Genomic DNA, 20,996 nt, shown 5'->3' on the forward strand with positions numbered 1-20,996 from the left:
TTATGTGTTTCTGAACAATTGCTAAATATTCCAATGACGTGACGAAGAAAGTCAGTAATATCTCAAAGTTTTATTTTTTTTAAATTTTGCAAAATTGTGTTGGAAAAAAAACACCGAGTCTTTGAATATTATTGGTACGATAATTCAGAATTTTTAAGCGCTTTTTACTGTCAGACACCAAATCGCCGATACTTAATTGAAGTTAGAGAGTATAAATGTGTATTAATTAGCGGATTAATTAGTATAAAGTTGAGGTAGTTCAACCAGTTATAATAAAATCAATCAATAAACTCATTAAAGGCTTTGGAAGTGGCGAGTTTCTGGTGGTATACAACAAATGATCGAAAAGTTGTTGATTTACGTAGATGAGAATGAAGCTGCTTAACACTGCTATAAAAATATAAAGCTAATAACATTTAACATTAGCAAAAAGTCGGCTTAAGTCGGATTTCAATTTATATTAAAGAAATTAATAGCAAAAAGCAAACTTCTATCAATACACTATCAAATAACGCCTGTAAAGAATACGAAATTCTCAGTGAATCTCGGAGAAGAGATTTACTTTTTATTTCATATATTCAAGCAACTACAAATACGAATATTTCAGTATCCGTCCAAAATTCACTTAGACAAAATTATAAAAACATAAGCCTCGAGTATTTAATATTTATGTTGATGTTGACTTTGCAGTTAAATGTTGAAAATCCAAGCAGAGTAGCATTTCAACAATAACAACCCTGTATGTAAATTTTGGAGGCTATGCTTCTACATATAATTAGAAGCTTAACTCGTATTCTGACATACATACACAATCAAAATACTATAAATATGATTTATAAATTTATAACTTTTATAAGTTCACTTTCATATTGTAAATAAAACAACAAATTATATACAACGGTTACATATAGGCATACTCGTATTCACTCAAATCTATTTATGCATGCCCATGACCGTGGAGATTTGAAATATGTACATAATAATGTACATGCATACAGCAGTGTTCAAAATAATAACATTGCTCACAAAATATAGTTTACCAAGTGTTAGGCGACATCTAGAGTGATGGCCTAAAGAAAACCCGATTTTTGAGGAAACTACTGTTATTTTTAAGTTTTAAATTTATTTATTAATTTTAGAAACTATTTCAGACATCGATTTAGAATTTAAGTAAGTTATTTTTAAAAGAATAGTCTATCGAAATCATAAAGAAAAATTTATTTTTATTAAAATTTAAGTGGATATATAGGTTTCATCGGGTAAAAAACAGTATATTTTCAAAAATTGTTTTCTCATATAAAAATTAAATATTTTATAAGAATTCTTTATTGTTACAAACATACACTATTAAAAAAGAATTTCTGAAATTGTTGGAAAAAAATATTTGAAACTCGGCCATTGCGACGCCATTTCCGGTGACCTCTCGGAAAAAAGATGCGCCCGCGTTGGCAGGATAACTCCTTACAGGATCATCCAAAGTAAAAAAAGATATGTTTTAGTTAAAACCTTTACTTACAACTTGGACAAAGGAAAAGTAACAACTGAAAATTGCATTTTTGGCAGACATTTTTACAAAAAAAAAATAAAATTTCAGTGAAAATTTTGCGATATTTTTTTCAAATAGTTGTAATCGTAAATCGTTGTAAAAATCCTTCGTTCAAGTCCTTAAGAATTGTATCTCAAAGACCTGTGTAAAATTTCATGAAGATCGGATGAGTAGTGCTCGAAAAATCTCGCCAACCGTCTTTACAAACATAGTTTGAGAAAAACGCGCTTAAAGACGGCGTCTAGCCTAAGTAGCCTCGAGCGCACAAGTTCTCAAGGCTGTATCTCCGAAACTATTACTCGGATCAACTTGAAAATTTAGGACAATATTCTAGAAGTGTTGTAGAATTTAATAAGACAATAAAAAAAATTCGATTTTTTGAAACCCGTAAACCCATGTAACCTTTTAAAAATCAAAACAGTACTTTGACGTTTTGTTTCTATGTTTGTTATATTATACGATCTAAGAAAAATTTACCCTACAGTGCATTCAAAACCTTTGCATCAATTCACGAAGAACGTTAGAGCTCGGTCAGCTTTTTTCGATCGTTTTAATGTGTCACGACTTGCCGTGAAACAAAAAAAAATAGTTCTCAGTATAAGCAACGTTTTTAGGCAGTCTTTTCCGAAAGCGTCCAAAGGTGCCAAATATATTATAAAAAATTCAAATTACGTAAATTCCAGGTTAGACCATTATGGAGAAAATGGAAAAGTAGGTGACATGCCCAGAAAGAAGAGGGGTCAAGTGACAACTAAAAGTGAGGACAAAGCTAAAGTAAAAAAAAAAATTATGTTTAAAAGGGGATATATTTCTAAATACCATAGGGGAAAGACCTCAGAGTTCTGGCTCCGAACGCAGCAATAACGAACGCATTGTAATCAAATCCTTACTTTCAAAAGCACATTGAAAGGGTTGCATTGGGCGCATGAAAATCAAACATGATTGGAGCAATGTAATATTTACAGATGAGTAAACTTTTGTATTGTTCAACCCCTTAAGACTTGTTTGGCTAAGAAAGGAACTAACATTTATTCAAGGGAGTGTTAATCATTTCCAAAAAGTATGTGTTTATGGATGATTCTTTTAATACAAATACTACTAATATTTTGCACACAACTGCACACATGTACTTGCGGATACAAAACCCGAACGATAAGACAGACGGAAAATATGAATTTATGCAGATGCCGAGTGGCCCAGTGTGTCATTAATTAATCAGCGGCGTCTGCTGCACTCTGATCCGTTACTCCGCTGCCACTGAGAATATCACTTTCGGTCGTAAAAAAGCTGCATTTGAGCGCATATCCGCTGCGCGCCGACAACTGATTACACGCCGCTAAACTATTTGCATGCAAACAAATGAGTTTTGTTACAACAAACTAAGCTACATGCCGACATACGCGAATGTTTAGCTGACTTTGGGCATGCTCGTCAGCGGAATAATATTTATGCACAAATATACAAGTACATGCGAGTACACGATATATATGTATGTGTATGCCAGAAAGTAGTGCACGCGCGCCTTGATAATGAAAACGGAATGGAAACGTGCTTCATTTACTGGCCGAGCGGCAGCTGCAGCCCAGACAATCACAACTGCTGACACTGACCGTCACTGGCTTTGCAAATTAACAACTTCAGTGCAACAAATTTTAAATGAATAGCTTTTACTTGTAAGCTGCTTTTTGCTCATTGTTCGCACAACAACAAAGATCGCTAATATTTTGCAAATTGTTGTGAAGCGCATTCGACGCGCTTTCTTTCATAACTCACCCCACTACGCAAGCGCTTTTCACAACTAATCGTGCGATCGTTGTGCGAAAGTGTATTCGGTACACGGTGCAATTATTATCGAAATAACTTAATTTGTTACAAAATCACAATAATAACGAGTGATCCAAGTAGAGATACCGACGTTTTCCAACCAAATTTTGCTCAGCAATGAGTCCCATTTATGGCTCAAGGATAACAGACAAAATTGCCGCATTTGGGACGAAGAGCAACCTGAGGAGATCCAAGAGCTGCCATTTCTTCCAGGAAAAACAAAGGTTTGGTGTGGTTTGTGAGGCGGTGGAATCATCAGTGCATATTTCTTCAAAAATCAACGCGTCAACGACGACCGTTATCGCGACATGATATCCGACTATTATTTGGACGTAGAGTACATTTGAAAAATATTATCTTCAAAAAATAAATGCCAAAGAGTTTTCTTTCGAATAATAATAAAAATTCCCTATTAAATTTCAAGTTTCTGTGTTTTCTATTAAAAAAAAAAGTAGGGAACCTCGAAATGGATCACCCCTTAAAAGGTACGGTAGGTCTGTTGTTATTATTTATGATGTCTCAAAAAACAGGTAGATCGCTATAAGATACAGGGAAGCTAGGAACATGAAAAAGTAAAAACTGGGACCTACTAAAATTATGTCCTCTTTCAATTGCATCCCTGAAAACTTAGACAGAGGCTATTCCTGATAGGTTTTTTTCATCTCATTTATGAACGAGGGATATGTCGACGGGGCGAAGTCGCTGAAGAAGAGGCTCATTCACTCCAACAATATATCCGAAATACTAGCTTTGATAAAGCAACTTTATTTTCAAACTTGACGGGAGGCATGGTCATGACGCAATCGTTGGAAACTGCAAAATTTAGTATGCATTGTCCTCTTGCGTTCTAGATATAGACTTTTCGTGAGTCTAGTACAGAACCGAGGAGATCCACTGAACAACTTACTCGCAGTATGGTTCATATTGCCGCAATCTTAGGAGTTCTTAACGAACATTATTGTACAATACGCACGCATTCAATAAGGTTAAAAATCTTATCAGACTATTAAAATTGTATTGAGGCAGATGAGGTGGGAACATCCAGGCACTTCCGCCTCCATTGGCCAGCTTTTGCAAGATTGGGGTTGAAAATTTCTCCACAGTCATATTTCACCCGGAATAGATATTAGTATCAAAAAATTTGTGACAAGCTCCAAACGGTCTGTCGATTCCTGAGAGTCTTCTCAATCAATACTTATATCAATCATCAATATCGGATCGAGTGGTATCACAACAGACCGATATTCTCAGCTATTCAAGTTGGTTCCGTTTATAGATCGACCTTTTAATTTAACCAAACCTAAGCTCAAGGAAACACTTTTTTGAATACTGAATATTATTTATTTTCCTGCTTTAATGCAAAATTATGATAAATAATACCTCGCATTCAAAAGTATTAGCAGAAAAAATAGCCATCTTATAATGGAGCCTTTTTCAATACAAAAATAATATTTTAAAATAAAAAATGGGTTCATTAGTCACATTCAGTGGAAGTTTGTGGAATTAAAAATAAATATTTTTGTTAGACTTCAAAACTTAAATAATTTTAAAAAGTTTTCTTAAAGTGCGATTTCATCGGCTTGTCGAAGAAAATAAACCCCTTAAACGAAGAAAAAATAAATTTTTTTATGAAGTTAATCAAAAATGTTATCAAAATAAAATTTAACCAAAAAGTTCTGAGAATGGGAGTGAAATATTTAACGATATAAACATACACACCTAAATATGGTATATAAGACGCAATCTACAGACCATATGAAGGGTAATTTCATTTGCAAGGTGACTCATACTACAGCGATTAGTATGTCACCACATTTATCAGAATATATTACAATATTTTGTTATTTCCCTCTATTCCTCTATTCTATTGGGGTTGGGGTACCCTAAGGAACCGCAAATGAACTGAAACACACACAAAAACAAAATATCGTACTTATGTACGGAAAAATTAGCACTTTTAACAAATCTTATGAGTTTCTAACGAATTTTATATATTCTCGTATGAATTCGTGCGTATTTGAATACATATATGTATAAGTCATACGCTTATATGGCAGAACTCCCGTGATGTGCTGGAAAAAAAAATGAAATCGAACCTCATTGTTTGTGATAAAAAAAATAAATCGCAAATTTATTCAGATAACCTTTAGGTGTGAACTTAAAATGGTACTAGGGAATTGATCATATAGATAATACTCAAATTATATTGGCACTCTTCAGCGTAAGCAGAGTCAAATTCATAGCATGTTAAAGACAGCTTAGCTACATGAACTAATCCCGAACCGAAATTTATGTAGTTAAACTTTAACTAACACTCATTTGGTGGCTATCAACCCCTTAAGTCCTTCCTTCGCCTGAATTTCTACAGAAGTCGAGATATTTGATGAAACATATGCGAAGTTAGCCCAAAAACGACGAAAATATCATGAAGAAAGTTGACGATTTAGTTTGGCAGAGCGTCGTTTGAAGGTGTGCAAGATAGCTGATTGGCCTAGACACCGCTTCCGCGGTTAAAGCCAAGTTTACAACAGCGCGCTAGTCGTTCTACCTGTTTGGTGCCAATTGGAGATTCCAAGTGTAGTCAGGTCCTTCTCCACCTGGTTTTTCCAAAGGAGTGGTGGTCTCCTCTTCCTCTGTTGATAATATATTGGGCGTGAAAAGGCTGTCGTTGGGTGCCTGATTTGCTGATTCCGGTCAATCAATCGTGAGACCACTTCACAGCAGTATTTCTTTCCATCGAAGAAGCATGATTCTACTAGTATACATGAGATATTGTGGAACCACGTAACTCGTCAATCGGCGAAGTTGCTTCGAAGAAGGCGAAAACTCTCTTTACTAATGACCACCTATTTTTAGGATTGACATGGTATGATCGAACGAAAAACGATCCCATTCGTCAGAGGAAAAACTGACCTTCCAAAATTGTGAAACACCGGCTCCATCCCGTCCGTCGTCGTCACGACCGAATTGGTCAAGCTACATATCCATTTACAGTAGCCTGCAGGTTTGGCCCGTGCAACTTCTTTTAATTTAAAAACTTGAAAAATTCACTAGTCAGGAAGGAATTTGAGACAAACGGAAAAGTTATCACCGCCTTTGACCCCTACTTTGCCTACCTCCAGGTTAAAGTCCTGTAGAGTTTGTATGACGTATCAGTCATCAAGTTTAACCTAACCCAATCAGTTTCCACATTTCGTATTAGCAGATAAGTTGTGAGGAGCAAAAGGACTTTCTCTAGTTGCTATAGAAGTTCCAGCTCACTAAACAACTTCTAATTTAATAACAATATCGAAACGATTTATCAGACTTTCCTAATTAAAACTTATGTCCTAACCTCAATCTGCCGTCAAATCGCTATATTAAAATTCAGCCGAAAACTCATTTCAGTAAAAAATTCAACTATCCTACTTCAAGCCAACCGACAACTGCATATGATAAGTCTCTGTTACATCTTGATAACCCCAGTTTCTATTCGCATCCACGTTCAGCATGCAACAGTGTGAATGACCAAACGTCAGTTGTCACATGATAACAGAAGTTATTCATAGCTTTGTTGCTATTTCGACACTTTGACGTACCGGTTGAAGAGAGTACTAACTAAGTCATAACTTGTTGCGCACAACACAAGTTGTTATGTTCGTTTATGAGTTCTTTAACTCACATTTTGTGTATTTACAGTTGTCGTGTAGTTATTATGTGCATATTCGGATCGATGGACTTTTGACCAAACGACCCAAATACGAGCATTTTTGCCTTGGTGTTTTAAAGCTGTTATATTCTAAGTAGTTGCTTAGGCTATTTTTTATGAATATACACATATTCTATTTATTTAAATATATGTATGTCAATGTTATGTATTATATTGGCATATTTATGAAATCATAAATTCGTTAACATTATAAGCGATTTATAACCGTTTTTTATTGTCAGAATCATAAACGCATATGTCAACAAATTGGACAATGGTTATTTTTATAATCACCTAAATTAGAGATAACCTTGTTGGTAGAGGTTAGTATGCGGTATGCGTTAAGGTTCTATTGGGTCTACAACTATATTCGTGCTATCCAAGCGCCAAGGAATGGCGTAACTTGATTATTACTCCATTGTTCTAATTTTCCGAACAAGCGTTGAAAATCTACTATCCTTGTGCGTCTGTTTCAGTATGTGTCAAAATAAAATAACAATAATTTTTGAAAAATGTCGAACTTTTTGCTTAAAAAAGTATTTTTGTGGGGAGTTTTTCCATTACTTTAATGTGAAGAAAACCTCAACAGCAAGTCAATGTACTTTGGAGGAAGTTTATGGTGGTGTACCATTTAAAAGTGGAAGGTCTTTCTAAGGCCTGTAGTTACCATTTCATTACGAATAATCTACATCTTCGAACATACAATTTATATTCACTCTTTACAATGCATATTACTGTTAGAAGAATTGTGAAGTGATTCATGAGGAAAAGTAATCTTACTAATTAGATTTAAATTGGATGGGAGTGGCGGCGACTGAATTCGATTTTTAATTTAAAAAATTAAATATTCGTATGAGAGAGATCGTATTGGTAAATTAAAAGACCTTCTTCCTATATTCCGGTACTTCACAACTGAATCTACCTGCATAAACTGGCTGAACCCTTTGCTATTTGACGTTTTTCTCTTGATATTGTAGATATACTCTCCGACTCAAAAGACTTCATCTGAGTACTAAAAGTTATTTTATATTATATTTTTACATACGCTTCGACAAACTGAGATATACACCAAAGATCAAATTCAAAGAGCAGAGACACAGAACTCTCTTTTGGATCGACTCTAGAAATTTTAATTAAAGTTTCGAGTACAAGTGTATCAATGCCCGAATCGACTTGGAGTGGAGGTCGCAAAAGTATTGCTTGACAACATAGCTGAGGACCCTACACTCATCTTTACTGATAGCGAGTCATGGGTTTATGAAAATGACGTCGACACTGTCGAAGAATCTAACAAATAACGCTCCAAAAGTGAATCGAAACCAAAACAAAAACAAAATTCGATAAAGACAATGAGCATTATCCACAACGAGGCTTAACGCAAGTGACTGGAAATTCAGATTAAATCTTGGCATGTTTGAACCCTTTTTTGTAGGCGATAATAAAAATGTATATTAAAATACCTGAAAGTGTAGTTTTTTTGTTAGTCCGGCTCAATTTTGATCAAAGGATACTGATATTATTACGGCGATCTCACCCTCTTTGAATCGATAAGTAATATTATTGGCGCAAATTTGTAATCGATTGTATATTTCTACGTGGTGGTTCATGTGCTTGACCATTGTAGTTTATCTCAAATGGAAACATTTCTAAAACTCCTTACTATTCCGCTCTAAATAGTCGATTATAAGTCATCCGGTATGACGGTGGGTGAAATTTATTAAAAAATTTTTGAAGACATACAGAAGGCATAAAGAAAGTTTTATTACACAAATAAGAGAAAAAACAACAAATTTTATTGGACAATTTTGTTCTTATCAAGTCCGGGTAATTTTGTAATAATAACAACATTTGCAATTTGAACGCTTTAAAATCTGCGAAACTACGATAAGTAATTGAGTAAATGTTAGAGAGACTGAATTCAATGCAAATAAAAGATAAGATAACATATTTATAGAGCAACATTGGCATAAGAAATTGCCAAGAGAAAGAGGGAGATAGAGGGTAAAGAGAGAGCGATAGGCGATAGATTGAAAGACTAATCAATAAGACTTGATAAAATTGTATGACAATTTTTAAATGTTAAATATGTATGTATATGTATGAATAGTCTGAGTGACGACATGTGTCAATTTAGACTGTTCGTCTAGCTGTCTGCATATATGAGAACTAATCCCTCGGTCTTTGGTGGCGATCTGGAATTTTGCACACATTTCTTTTTCCCTAAGGAGCTGCTTATTTGTCGGAATCACCGATATCGAAACACTATAGCATATAACTGCCATACAAAGAGAACGATCAAAAACAAGTTCATGTATGAAAAACTTTTATATTTGACAGGGTATCTTCATGAAATTAGTAATAGATCACTATTCGAGGCACTGCTAAAATCTGCGAAGGAATTGTTTAGATCGGACAACTATAGCATATAACTGCCATACAAACTGATCGATCAAAATCAAGTCCTTGTACGAAAAACTTTTATATTTGACAAGATATCTTCAGGAAATTTGGCGTATATTAATATATGAGTCATCGCTACAACATCCGAAAACTATAGCATATAACTGCCATACAAACTGATCGATCAAAATCAAGTCCTTGTACGGAAAACTTTTATGTTTGACAAGATATCTTCAGGAAATTTTGCGTATATTATTATTCGAGACATCGCTACAACATCCGAAAAGATTCTTCAAATCGGACAACTATAGCATATAACTGACATACAAACTGTTCCTTCAAACTTCCCCCTGCGGGTACGGGGGGACCCCTCTGGGTTCGAGGGGAAACCGAATATACCCGCGGTAAGGCATGCCTGTCGTAAGAGGCGACTAAGATCCTGGTCACCAGTGCAGGGCTGTATGGAAGCTCAACTGGTCGTAGCTTCGGCTACAAGGTCAATACCAAAGACTTTAACCTGGTACCACGGAGAGCAGTAGCCCCTGGAGTTCGCTCCAGTCTGCTCATTGGGTTTGGCCCTTTGTGGAGATTCGTGGTGGCTGTGGTTAAAACCCAAATCGCGGGAAGAACTGACTTTGTCAGTCGAATGTGGAGTTGCATTGCAACCGGGTGCCGGACCCAAAGTACGGCAGAGGTTTTAGATGGGCCTCGAGCCCTACCAAGGTGGTTAGTGTGTCCATGCCACACTGCCGATTGGTACTGAAAATCGTTACCCAGTTTTCAGGGCGCTGATCGACGCATTGTATTGATCCGTTGTGCTTTTGAGCACCGTGGAGTTAAGCTGTCGCCAGCAGGATCCCACCTTAAACACTATCAGACGTTGTTCCTTCAAACTCAAGTTCTTCTTAGGAAAAGTTGAACCTTAGAGTATTATAGATTCATCTAAAAACAAAAAGCAAAAACAAATTTACATACATATACAACAATGTAGAATTAGGTGTGTGACTCAGATTTACTTTGATTCATTCGAATTCCACGTATGTACACTCTGCTGTGGCACATAATGCAATATAATACATTTAATTCCCTTCTTATCGCTAAATTTATTCCGCTGATTTTTATACATGGAAAATTAACAATAATAATAATGCCTGCGCGCACTAGCTACAAACACACACACAACTCAAGCACATATGTACAAAAATGCAAAAAAAAAAAAAAAAAACATAATAACTTTACGACATTTTCGTTTTGTTATTCTTTTTCTTTTATATCACTGTTACTTCAATGGAGTACGCTTTTTTATTTGGAGTTGCTTTGTTCCTTTATTATTTTCTTTGCGAGTATGCGTATAATTCGTACGTACGTTCGTTCCAGCGCTGAATGAATCATACGAATGCGCAGGCAATCAAGCAAGCGGGCTTGGCCACGGCGCAGCGACCAGGCTTTGGCAGTGCCGACGCAGCCCGTCATCATCCAGACCAATGTGCGACAACTTTGGCATAATAAAGTTGTTCATACACATACGACGCGAGTACACGCCGCGGCGCATGTGCTGCACTGGCCGCAAATCTCAGCCCAGCAAAACCGACAAAATCGCGGACCGCTGTTAGAGAGTTCATTCACGTCACGGCCAACACGAACGCCGGTTGCAAAACGCAATGAAGTTGGTAAATTGTTTTTACATTTACATACATACATTTGTGTGTATGTAAAATAATTTGTACGTATGTATGTTAATCTACGTGAGTATGTATGTACATATGTAAGTTGTGTTTACTTGGGGATTTGCAAGCTTGCCGCAAATGAAGAAAAAGCGCGCCGAAATAACCCACACAGAGGCATGAGCAGGCGATGGCGAAATCGAGGGTGTGGCATGCATCAAGATGATTTAGGCTTATCGCAAATGTACAAAAGTAATCTATTCAAATATTTAGAAGCGAATTGTATATTGTACGGTAATCTATATATTCATAGTATAAACGGTAAGCGTGACTCATTTGGAAATGCACACTCCAGTGCAAGTGGCAAATAATACAAGGAAAAACTTCTGTTAAAATCTGTATCTGGTTAAATATAATAATTTTGCATCTAGAGAGAGACCAGATCTTAAGCGGTCAGTTTGTACATCAACTATATGTTATAGTATTCGATTATCGGCGGTTCCGAAAAATGAGCAGCTTCTTGGGGAGAAAATGACGTGTTCAAAATATCAGAATCACATGTCAAAAAACTGAAGGACCAGCCGACGAATATGGCTAAATCCACTCAGCTCATCACCATGTCCATTTATACATATTTTTTAGCCTTTTCAAGATATAAATATTTATTTTAACATTCATCGATTATTTACAACAATTTTATTCAAATTCAGATAAGCACATAATTACAAACAATTACTTCACATTAACTAAACTTTATAAAATTGGCCAACCTTTCGGCATTATAAAATAATATAAATATGTATATTACATACCACATGTGTGTATGCTTATACTATACATTTCCTTCTTTGGCTTTTTTCATGCTTATTTTTATTTATCAGCCTAAGTATTGTTGATAAGATATGATGTAAGGTCTTACCTACCTTGACTATTCGTCAAGGCGAAAGAAATGAACTTATTTCATTACTTGAAAATAACTGCTGACGATAAAACAAAAATATTTTTAAGCAACTCAAGCAGGAAAGATAAGTTACTAGTTAGAAGACTTCGATTAAAATCAAAATAAAAAGAAAAATATTAGCTTGGCGTGAACTGCTTGATATACAATATGTATTTTGTTGGTGGAAAAGTAAAAATCGTTGTTTTGACAGTCCTTGACCCTATATAGAGATTGTGCTTAGACACAAAAACACTGAATATTAATAAATATGGTTATAAGGTTTAAACAACTTCATGGAAAAATTTTTAAATCTCTAAAAATTTTTAGAATACTCTATGTCAATACTTGACTAACCAATAAAAATAATAATCAATTTTACAAAACTCAGATATTATTTTTAAATACAACAACAGTTATATATTTTCTTGTTTACATTTTATTAATTGTTTACTTTCATACGCGTGTCTAAGTATAAAATTACAAATAAATGCATAATGTATACATCATAATCGCAATCGAAGTCATCAACATGTTTAAAGATTTTATTGCGTAAATATTTTGCAATTATGTAGTTGATTCATATGCATTTGGGCGCGCACAGTTGCTTCGTAATCATTGCATGCTTGCAAATGTACATTTACTTGTCCACATATCATATATTATGTATGGATATGTATTTGCATACAAATGGATGTGACATCTGACCGAATTTACAAATAAACAAAAACTTGTTTGTGGCACAATAGTTGCTATTTAAACGTACAAAGGTATGTACGTAGGTGTTTGTCCAAAATGGAAACACTTTGACGAATATATTGACATATTTAGGTCAACGATTGAAGTGAACATACATATTTGTAGCGATTTTGCACTTAAATAGATATTGATATATCAACATATATAAGAACTACTTCAAATATTTGCTTAGTCTCCGATGAGCCAACAAAATTATTGCAATATTCATACTTGTTTATGAAAGACATTTTCAGCAGCAAAATCAATAAAAAAACGCGAAATCTGAAACTATAATTCCATCAGACTAACATCATAAACGTGATGCATATCAAACATGACTTAAAATTCTCCAAAGGAAGCATAGATTATTAATTTTTATATATGTATGTATGTATGTGTACAGATATGTATCAATTAGCCACTGCTAAATTGCACAATAATAAATATTATTTGACAAACAAATTATTTTTACTAAGAAAGCAACTTCAGTTGACAAATTCAAAAATTTTTTAGGTGAAGAATATTTATAATTTGAAAGAAAATGATTTTAAATAAACAGGTTTTCATGTTTTAAAATACATACGTATATAAGCTATTCCAGTACCATAATTAATAATTAACTGGATAAAGAAAGACTTTCATTGTGTATGACATGATCTTAACACTTACCTCCTCGCGATGCAACGTCCATATTGTATGAATGTGGTAACTGAAGTCTTTACAGCAGTGAGTTTACACACAAAAATCAAAAGAAGTGGCCGCAATACCAGAATCTTGCAAAAGTTTGTTGTTTTATGTCGTAATATTGTATAAAGTACACCGGACCACTAGCCGTTTTTGTTACTGGTTGACACGCTGCCTGTTTTTTACCCAGTTTCGTAGCGTATGAATAATATAAACGTTCGTTGTAGTTTAGTGCGACTATACGACAATGAATCACCACTTCATTTGTTCGTCCACTAAGCAAAACAAGTTGGTGGTTCTGCTTTGACCTTATTTACAGTTTTGCTTTTAAGACTGTGACGCTTTGGTCAAATCACTTTGATTTTGTTGGCTTTTTGTTTATTACATAAATTGTGCTTTTCGCTTTTTTTAACTTCTAATAAAAATTTTAAAGTAAAGGTAATATCTACGTTTCTTTAGCTGGAAAACAATTCAATGCAACGCAACAAAGCACCGTCATTAAACTTTTATATACATTCAAATACATAGGGGAAATGAAAAATAATGAATTCACATCACGGAAGCCGGGACGCAATGAACATTGTGAAAAACAACAAAAGTATTGTTGAAACACAATGAAATAACCAAACTCATGGACTGCTTGTTCTCATTAAAAGAATACTCATACCAACGCCCGTACCGGATTGAAAAACGCGTTAGCTAATCTTGACTTATCCGCACATCGAAGACTTAAATTAACTACACACTTTGTACATTCCTATTAGGATTCAATATATTCCAATTAGTTATGAATTAACACTGAACGTATTGCTTTGAAACAAACACTATCCAATTGTAACAACTAACCAATTCGCTCCAGTAGAAATGCACTTTTTCCCGATTTTGCTTTGTTATTGATTTTCACACCTTCTTTCATACTTCGATTGCAAGCCGTATTATTTTTTCACTGAATTATCAACTTTACGCTTTACACACTGATTTGAAATATAACTTAATTAATTATTTGACACTGTAAGTAACTTTTGCAAGTATTTATTTTTCACAACTTATTTTAATTCACTATTTTTTAAAGTTGGATTAAAAAGTGCATTGAGTTTATTTTTCCGCTAACACTACAATTCGACGTTCGAAGTCTTTTTCGTTTGTAGTTTATCGGGAGAACGTATTAACACTTTACGTTCTCTGCTACCACTCTTCAGTCAGGGTTGTGTTTTTAAGTTATTAAAGTACTCAACTCTTTTTGTAAAAAGTACTTAGAATATTTCAATATTCGTTTGTTTACGATTAGTTCTTTAATAAATTCATAATATGTTATTAAGATTAACTTAGAGTTGATTTGAATATCTTTTTTCGATGAATAACTTTACCATTTTAACTTACATAATATGTTACTTTAGATACTTTTTAAAACAACTCTGCAGTGAAGTGGAACACAAAATACTCTGTTAATTTTATTAATTCTGATGAATTTTCTAATAAAAATAATGTTTTTGAGTTAACATAAGCACATTTTTATTAAAACAAGATGTATACTCTTCCAGAAAATGTATTTTATTGAGTTAAAGAATTTTCCACATATAGTTTCTATCAACGCAACTATCGCCCCCTAGATGACGCACTACACACCAAAGGTCCGGTTTTTGCGATTTTATTTTCAGCACCATTCGTAAATATTGTTGATTTCCATATGACTTTAATTTCACTTTGTTTTGCATAGAACACATGCATTTATAATAAAAATTTTCTAAAAAACCACAAATGGCTTTTACTGAAATAATGTTTCATATACGACGTTTTGTACACAAAAATTCCCGACACGCGAATTTGTTTCCAGAGAAATTATTCAACAAAAGGCACAAAGTTCCGGCACATTTCTATGTAGCGGATGACCAATTGGTTGAGCAAATAGACAATGCCATCCAGCCTTTTATGCAACAAACCAAATGTGATACCGTTATTGAAATGAATCCCGGCATTGGTTTATTTACACGCAAACTACTGAATCGTGATGACCGTTTAAAAAAAATTATACTTATAGAAGCGATGGAGCACTTTCTTCCTGGGCTGCATGATTTTCATGCACTCTACCCGGAACGTGTAAAAGTAAAGCACAATGATTTGGTTAGCTTATGGAAGTTGTCATTTCAAGACAGAATGGATAATGGCACACGAGTTGCGGATATGTTATCTGATTTGCCAAAACGTGAACACAATGAAGGTAGTTTGTAGAAATTTTATCACCACAAATGAAAAAATAGAATTTTATTTCTGAATATTAATAGATCCCAGCGCTTTGTTGTTTGGTGCCGTGGGCTGTTACAATTTTTTCAAACATCTTGTAAACTCTATCATTTTTCAAAATGGTATGTTCAGCTGGGGACGTATGGAAATGTTTCTTGCAGTACCACCGCCTATCTACATAGTGAGTCTCTTCATTACAATTATTTAATGCAACTACTAAAAGCTAACTTATAGCATTTGACCTGCAAAAATGATGTGGGCTATATGATATATAGATCAACATCCATGCTTTTTCAAATGCTCTTTGAATACCGCTTCATCGCGCAGTTACCACGAGAACATTTTCTACCAAATCAAATCGAACACAAACCCATTAAAGGTAGTCGTCTGAGAAAGGTAAATATTATAAACTTGTGCGATATATGTATGTATTGAATTTTCCAATTTCATTTATGCAGGTGCAATCTATTAACCCCGAGTACTTATATTTGGTACGAATAGTACCACGTCAAAACTTCTTAGATCTTTGTCCGATCGAAGACCTGCAACCACTTTGGTACTTTGTCAAGCAGAACTGTGTTAGCCGTCGGAATCGGATAATACCAAATCTAGAGTATGTTATTTGTATACAATATTACTAAAATACTAAATGTGAAGAATTTTTGTTTTAGAAAATGGATACCAGGTTGTGGACCACGTCTAATAGTTAACAGCGTGCCTTCAGAAACATTAAAGCCTCTTTATCCGGATGAGGATGATGTAGAACTGCCACAATACTCAACGCGCTGCACCACTATGAGTAATCGTGATTTTTATCCGAATATAAACATTTACACACAATTCGGTGATCTATCTGCAAGTCAAATGCTGACATTATTCACACAATTTCGAAAATGGCCCGAGTATAGTGAAAGTGCATTCGTAGCATCACTTGAAAGCACTTTGTTAAAATTGGAAGCAGCCGCGGATGAAAACATGGGCATAACGGAAGAGGATGATTTGCCAAATGAGGAGACAGCTTTTGAAGATGTGAAAGAAACTGAAACTGAAAGCAGCCAAACCAAACCACTTAAGAAAAGTAAGCTTAACGCTGCAGTATCAAATTATTGAATTTGTTATATTGAAAATTATGTATATAGTTGTAATTAAAAGTAAATTATGTTTAATTAAAATTATTGTTTAGTTCAGTTTTAAAGAAAAAGTCAAATCTTGTACGCATGAACTAACTATAAACTATTATTATGTGAAGAGTTTATAAAAAAAATACACTACTTTTTATTATTGAAAATTCGTGGCATTCCATTTGGATTTCACTCTGTTTTAACACTGGGCGTACAAGTGCCTTCTATCGATCGTTGCGAACCGCGCGCACACAAATCAACTTTGCTCAGATCATAATCCGGTTCATCATCATCCAGCAAGCTTACGCGCGTCTTCACAGAAATCGACAACTTTATGCAATCCAACATCAATGTCGCCGTATTAACACCCAGCACGTACGACAATTGAGCATTTGGACATGGAGCAGAATCGCCAATCTTATAGCAGACATTGTTAATTTTCACCAATCCATCCACTTTACAATCATTCTTTATGCATTGCGGTAAAACTTCATTGCGTGCCAAAATAAGCATGTGCTCAGCTTCACAAGGACCACGTCGGAAGGCGGGATAACAGGAATCCGAGTCGGGATAGTATAATGCACCTAAGAAAAAAAGTATTTGTATTGATATTGATGACTAAATGCTGAGAGCGAGTTTATCTTACCTGGTGCACAGTCGCAAATCCAGTCATCAGCATGATCGCCCGGGTAAAGCAGCTCATTAGACTTACAGCGGGATGGAGAGTAATGTGGAATGCGCCCCTTTTATAAAAAAGAAATCTCGTTAAGTAATGCTTTCTGTTAGATTTCGAAGAAACTCAAATTCTTATCAATAATCATGTTGTTTTTCTATGTAATAACATTTAGAAATAGATCCTTATCAGCATGTTTGAGGGTTATTCCAACTTGGAGCATATTAAGGGCAACATGCTAATTTCTCATTGTATGTATTAGATGTGTAATGAATTAAATTTAATTAGGAAAATTTCTTAAGATTACTTAAAGGTATTGATTTCGGCTGCAGAAAATCAAGACCTCATATGTTTCTATTATACCCTGATTAGGGTTTGTTAAGTTTTCCGAGAAGTTTTTAACTCCAAAAATGTTGAAGATCCTATAAAAAACACAAACTAGTCACTCAGCTTTTGAGATATTGATCTGACATTTGCACATGTACTTTTCTCCGAGAAGCCGCTCATTTTTTGAAGCTGCCATTATAGCATATTGCTGCCATACAAATTGATTAATCAAAATTTACTTTTTATACAGACAACTTTTTTCGTTTATATCTTCACGATATTTAACATGAATTATTTTCCAAGGTAATGCTACAATCTCCGAACAAATTGTTGCGATCGGATCAGTATATCACACAGCTGGCATACAAACAGATCGACCGAAATCTGGTTCTTGCATGTAAACTTTTGGTATTAGAGTTTAGAACTTTTTCCTTGTTTTCTCACTTTGTGATCGCGCAAAAAGTAAAACAAACGCATCAATTAAACAATATGTACACAAATATGCAGCACATACATATGTACATATAGGAGCGCCCGAATATAAGCTTTTGTATTGTTTCGTAGATATATCACGGATGCACTAATTAATTATAAAACGTCAATTCATACTCACTGCCGCGTTTGACTTCTCTTTTTCCAATAGAATAGGTTCTGGATATATTACCTCCGTAGAGGTCTGTGTGAACACTGTAGCAGCGCAAAATACAAAAACAAATATGACGCCTTTCATTTTCTTTATTGAATATTTTCTTTATAAAATTAATGTTAATATTTCGCAAAATTGTCGAACTATTGATACCTGAAATTAGTTAACGAAACTATATGAAACACTGTAGACGAGATTGTTTGGCTTTATATCGTCTGTACTGCACGACGCTCGTTGATAAACAAACGCGAAGTTTGGCGAAAGCCAGCATTACATTCAGACAATAAACTAAATGAAATTATACAGCTTCAACCTAAAAAGATCCCCCCAATTGGATGCGCGTCGTGAGAGAGATAACAAAAAAGCCAAATCAGTCCTCACAATAAGCAAAGCCGAGCTGAGCAACACGCTAAGAGCAAAAACTTGTTAATCAGCGGAGTATTATTAGTACAGAACTTGAGTCTTTGAGTTAATGAATTTCTTACCATACATAAATATTTTGTGTAGCAAAGAATGTGCATAAAATTATTTTTTTTCATTATGTAAAAATACTAGACTTTTGGGAGCAGCTTATAATCTGTGACTCATTTCCCTAAAGAGTTCTTAATTTACGTAATTGCCTGCTCTCTGATGTGAATTACCGCAAAAAATAGCAAACAAAAGGGAATTTTATATTTACTATAATATATTATAAATCATGATTTTGTTTAATGCTCTCTTTGATATTGTTGAGTTAAATTATTGATGAAAATATGTAAATTTAAACACATACGAGTATTTTTGGCTTTATGCATATTCAAAGCATATATTCAAATAGGTTATCATTATTTTCTTGCACAGTTTTTCGTGTTTCCAATTTCTTTATATTGATGGGGCTGTCTGAAGTAAATAAATAAACTTTTAATATGCAAGGAAACATTTTGAAATATATGTATTCTAGCTTCAAAACAACCGAAATAACGTTTTTTTCGTGTTTTTATTGACATACTCACTTAGTTCGGCCAAAGCTTGCGCGATTTCCTGAATATACATTTTTTGCCTCTGCTGTCGATATTCTAATACTTTTGTTGCTTCAATCAGATCTGTACTGTGGACATTCACACTTTTCATTTCAAAATCTCTTTTCTTAGATTGCCTTAAATATAGTGGTACAATCGAAAAATAAGAAGAATCGAAAAATAATATACGGTCTATTAAACCTTAACTACGTACATACCTTTTCGTTTCAAAAATCAAACCCGCAGCTGCTACTGCGAATACAATTAATTCACCCAATAGTTCAGCGCCCAATTCAAGGGCCATTGTTTCGTTGAGTGGCACCACCTTAACCGGTCGACCTAAGTTCAATAGCAACATCTTTAGCGTAACTTCACACCAGTGAAAACCTGCCAAAGAGAGACTGTTATTATTTCTCATACATAGGATTTTACTGCCCTTACTCACACTGAGCGGGTGGTATACAAATGTATTTCCGAAATATTTCGCTTTGTTTTGCTTCCTTACGTACGAAATTACTAATTGGACGTGATAGTTGACGCATACCCAGCAAACACAACTTTAAAATTGGTAATGCAATTAACACCATTCTTTTCAAATTAGTAAACAATCGATTTTTTAAGAACAAAATACTCTTCAAATATTGAGAAGTTAAATGAATGTGTATATAAAATGAGAAGTTCTTTCGTATGTATAATTCTTTATTAGAGACCGAGCAATATTTTGTTTTTATTTAATTTTGAGGTTAAATAATTTATGTTGATGTAAGCGGAATGCGCTTGATTGGTTTTCCTAGAATCAGGCGGAGTCAGAATTTTAAAATATGCCCTTACATACATATGTATGTAAGTATGTATATTAAATTAAAACTTACCAAGTTCTTCAAGGGCCACTATTATCTGTTCAATATAAATAGCTTGCTGATTTAATATATTCTGCAAAATTTCCACCGACTCATTTATATTTTGTTCTTGTTTTATTAATTCTTCTTCTGCCATTTCTTTCTGCTTTATTTGCCTAAATAATAAGAATATGTAAATTTTCAATTCAATCTGTCTACTATGTTTGTACAAAATACAACTATTTCTTTACTTATTCGTTTCCACAAGTAAAACTTTTGAGCATCCTAAAAATACCACTATCTCCGCCCATATTGCTGCACCTAAGTCAATGGTTCCTTCTTCGGTTAGTTGTTCCAATTGCGTATCTTTAGATATGAGCTTATGGAGAGATTTCTCACACCAATGGTATCCTTGGAATTCAAAAGGCACATTAAATGAATGGTCAACTGTAAAAAAATTCCGATGTATTCACATACCACGGGCCGGGGGTTTGATAATATATTTGCGAAAAAATTTATTGCGTTGGGCGACATTTACAAATAATTTTTTAACAGGTTGTGTAAATTCCTTGACAACGATCATGGACATACGCAATATTCGTAATGTCATCAAAGCCATTACAATTGTTTAGAAATTAAAAACAAAACAATTTTAGTACAGATAAAAGCT

General features: G+C 34.3%; 4 protein-coding genes across 15 annotated transcripts in view; 2 read left to right on the forward strand and 2 right to left on the reverse strand.

Moving 5' to 3' along the window:
- The window catches only part of LOC126759060 (serine-rich adhesin for platelets), a 65,942-nt gene extending 51,307 nt beyond the window's left edge, over positions 1–14,635 (reverse strand). For 3 of the 12 annotated variants that reach the window (XM_050473731.1, XM_050473723.1, XM_050473737.1), the window contains exon 1: positions 13,467–14,635. In XM_050473731.1, coding sequence (XP_050329688.1) covers positions 13,467–13,488 — 22 coding nt within the window. In that variant the 5' untranslated portion in view covers positions 13,489–14,635. The remainder of the gene's footprint in view (positions 1–13,466) is intronic. The other 9 variants (XM_050473714.1, XM_050473687.1, XM_050473664.1 and 6 more) reach the window with 9 other exon arrangements.
- LOC126759146 (uncharacterized protein DDB_G0287625) overlaps positions 1–20,996 on the forward strand; it is a 300,420-nt gene that overhangs the window by 269,856 nt on the left and 9,568 nt on the right. The window lies entirely within an intron of this gene.
- Positions 15,190–16,894, forward strand: LOC126759201 (dimethyladenosine transferase 2, mitochondrial). The gene is made up of 5 exons (XM_050473898.1): positions 15,190–15,699; positions 15,764–15,903; positions 15,957–16,118; positions 16,181–16,335; positions 16,394–16,894. The coding sequence occupies exons 1-5, from the start codon at positions 15,240–15,242 to the stop codon at positions 16,830–16,832; spliced, it is 1,356 nt and encodes a 451-aa protein (XP_050329855.1). The 5' UTR covers positions 15,190–15,239; the 3' UTR covers positions 16,833–16,894.
- LOC126759300 (uncharacterized) lies at positions 16,821–20,990 on the reverse strand. The gene is made up of 8 exons (XM_050474039.1): positions 20,578–20,990; positions 20,360–20,502; positions 19,933–20,277; positions 19,706–19,874; positions 19,482–19,624; positions 18,457–18,530; positions 17,490–17,586; positions 16,821–17,427 (listed from the first exon to the last, which is right to left on the reverse strand). Exons 3-8 carry the CDS (start codon positions 20,072–20,074, stop codon positions 17,033–17,035), a joined length of 1,020 nt encoding a protein of 339 aa, XP_050329996.1. The 5' UTR covers positions 20,075–20,277; positions 20,360–20,502; positions 20,578–20,990; the 3' UTR covers positions 16,821–17,032.

Source organism: Bactrocera neohumeralis, chromosome 2 (assembly GCF_024586455.1).
Source record: "Bactrocera neohumeralis isolate Rockhampton chromosome 2, APGP_CSIRO_Bneo_wtdbg2-racon-allhic-juicebox.fasta_v2, whole genome shotgun sequence".
In the NCBI taxonomy this organism is placed as follows: Eukaryota; Metazoa; Arthropoda; class Insecta; order Diptera; family Tephritidae; genus Bactrocera; species Bactrocera neohumeralis.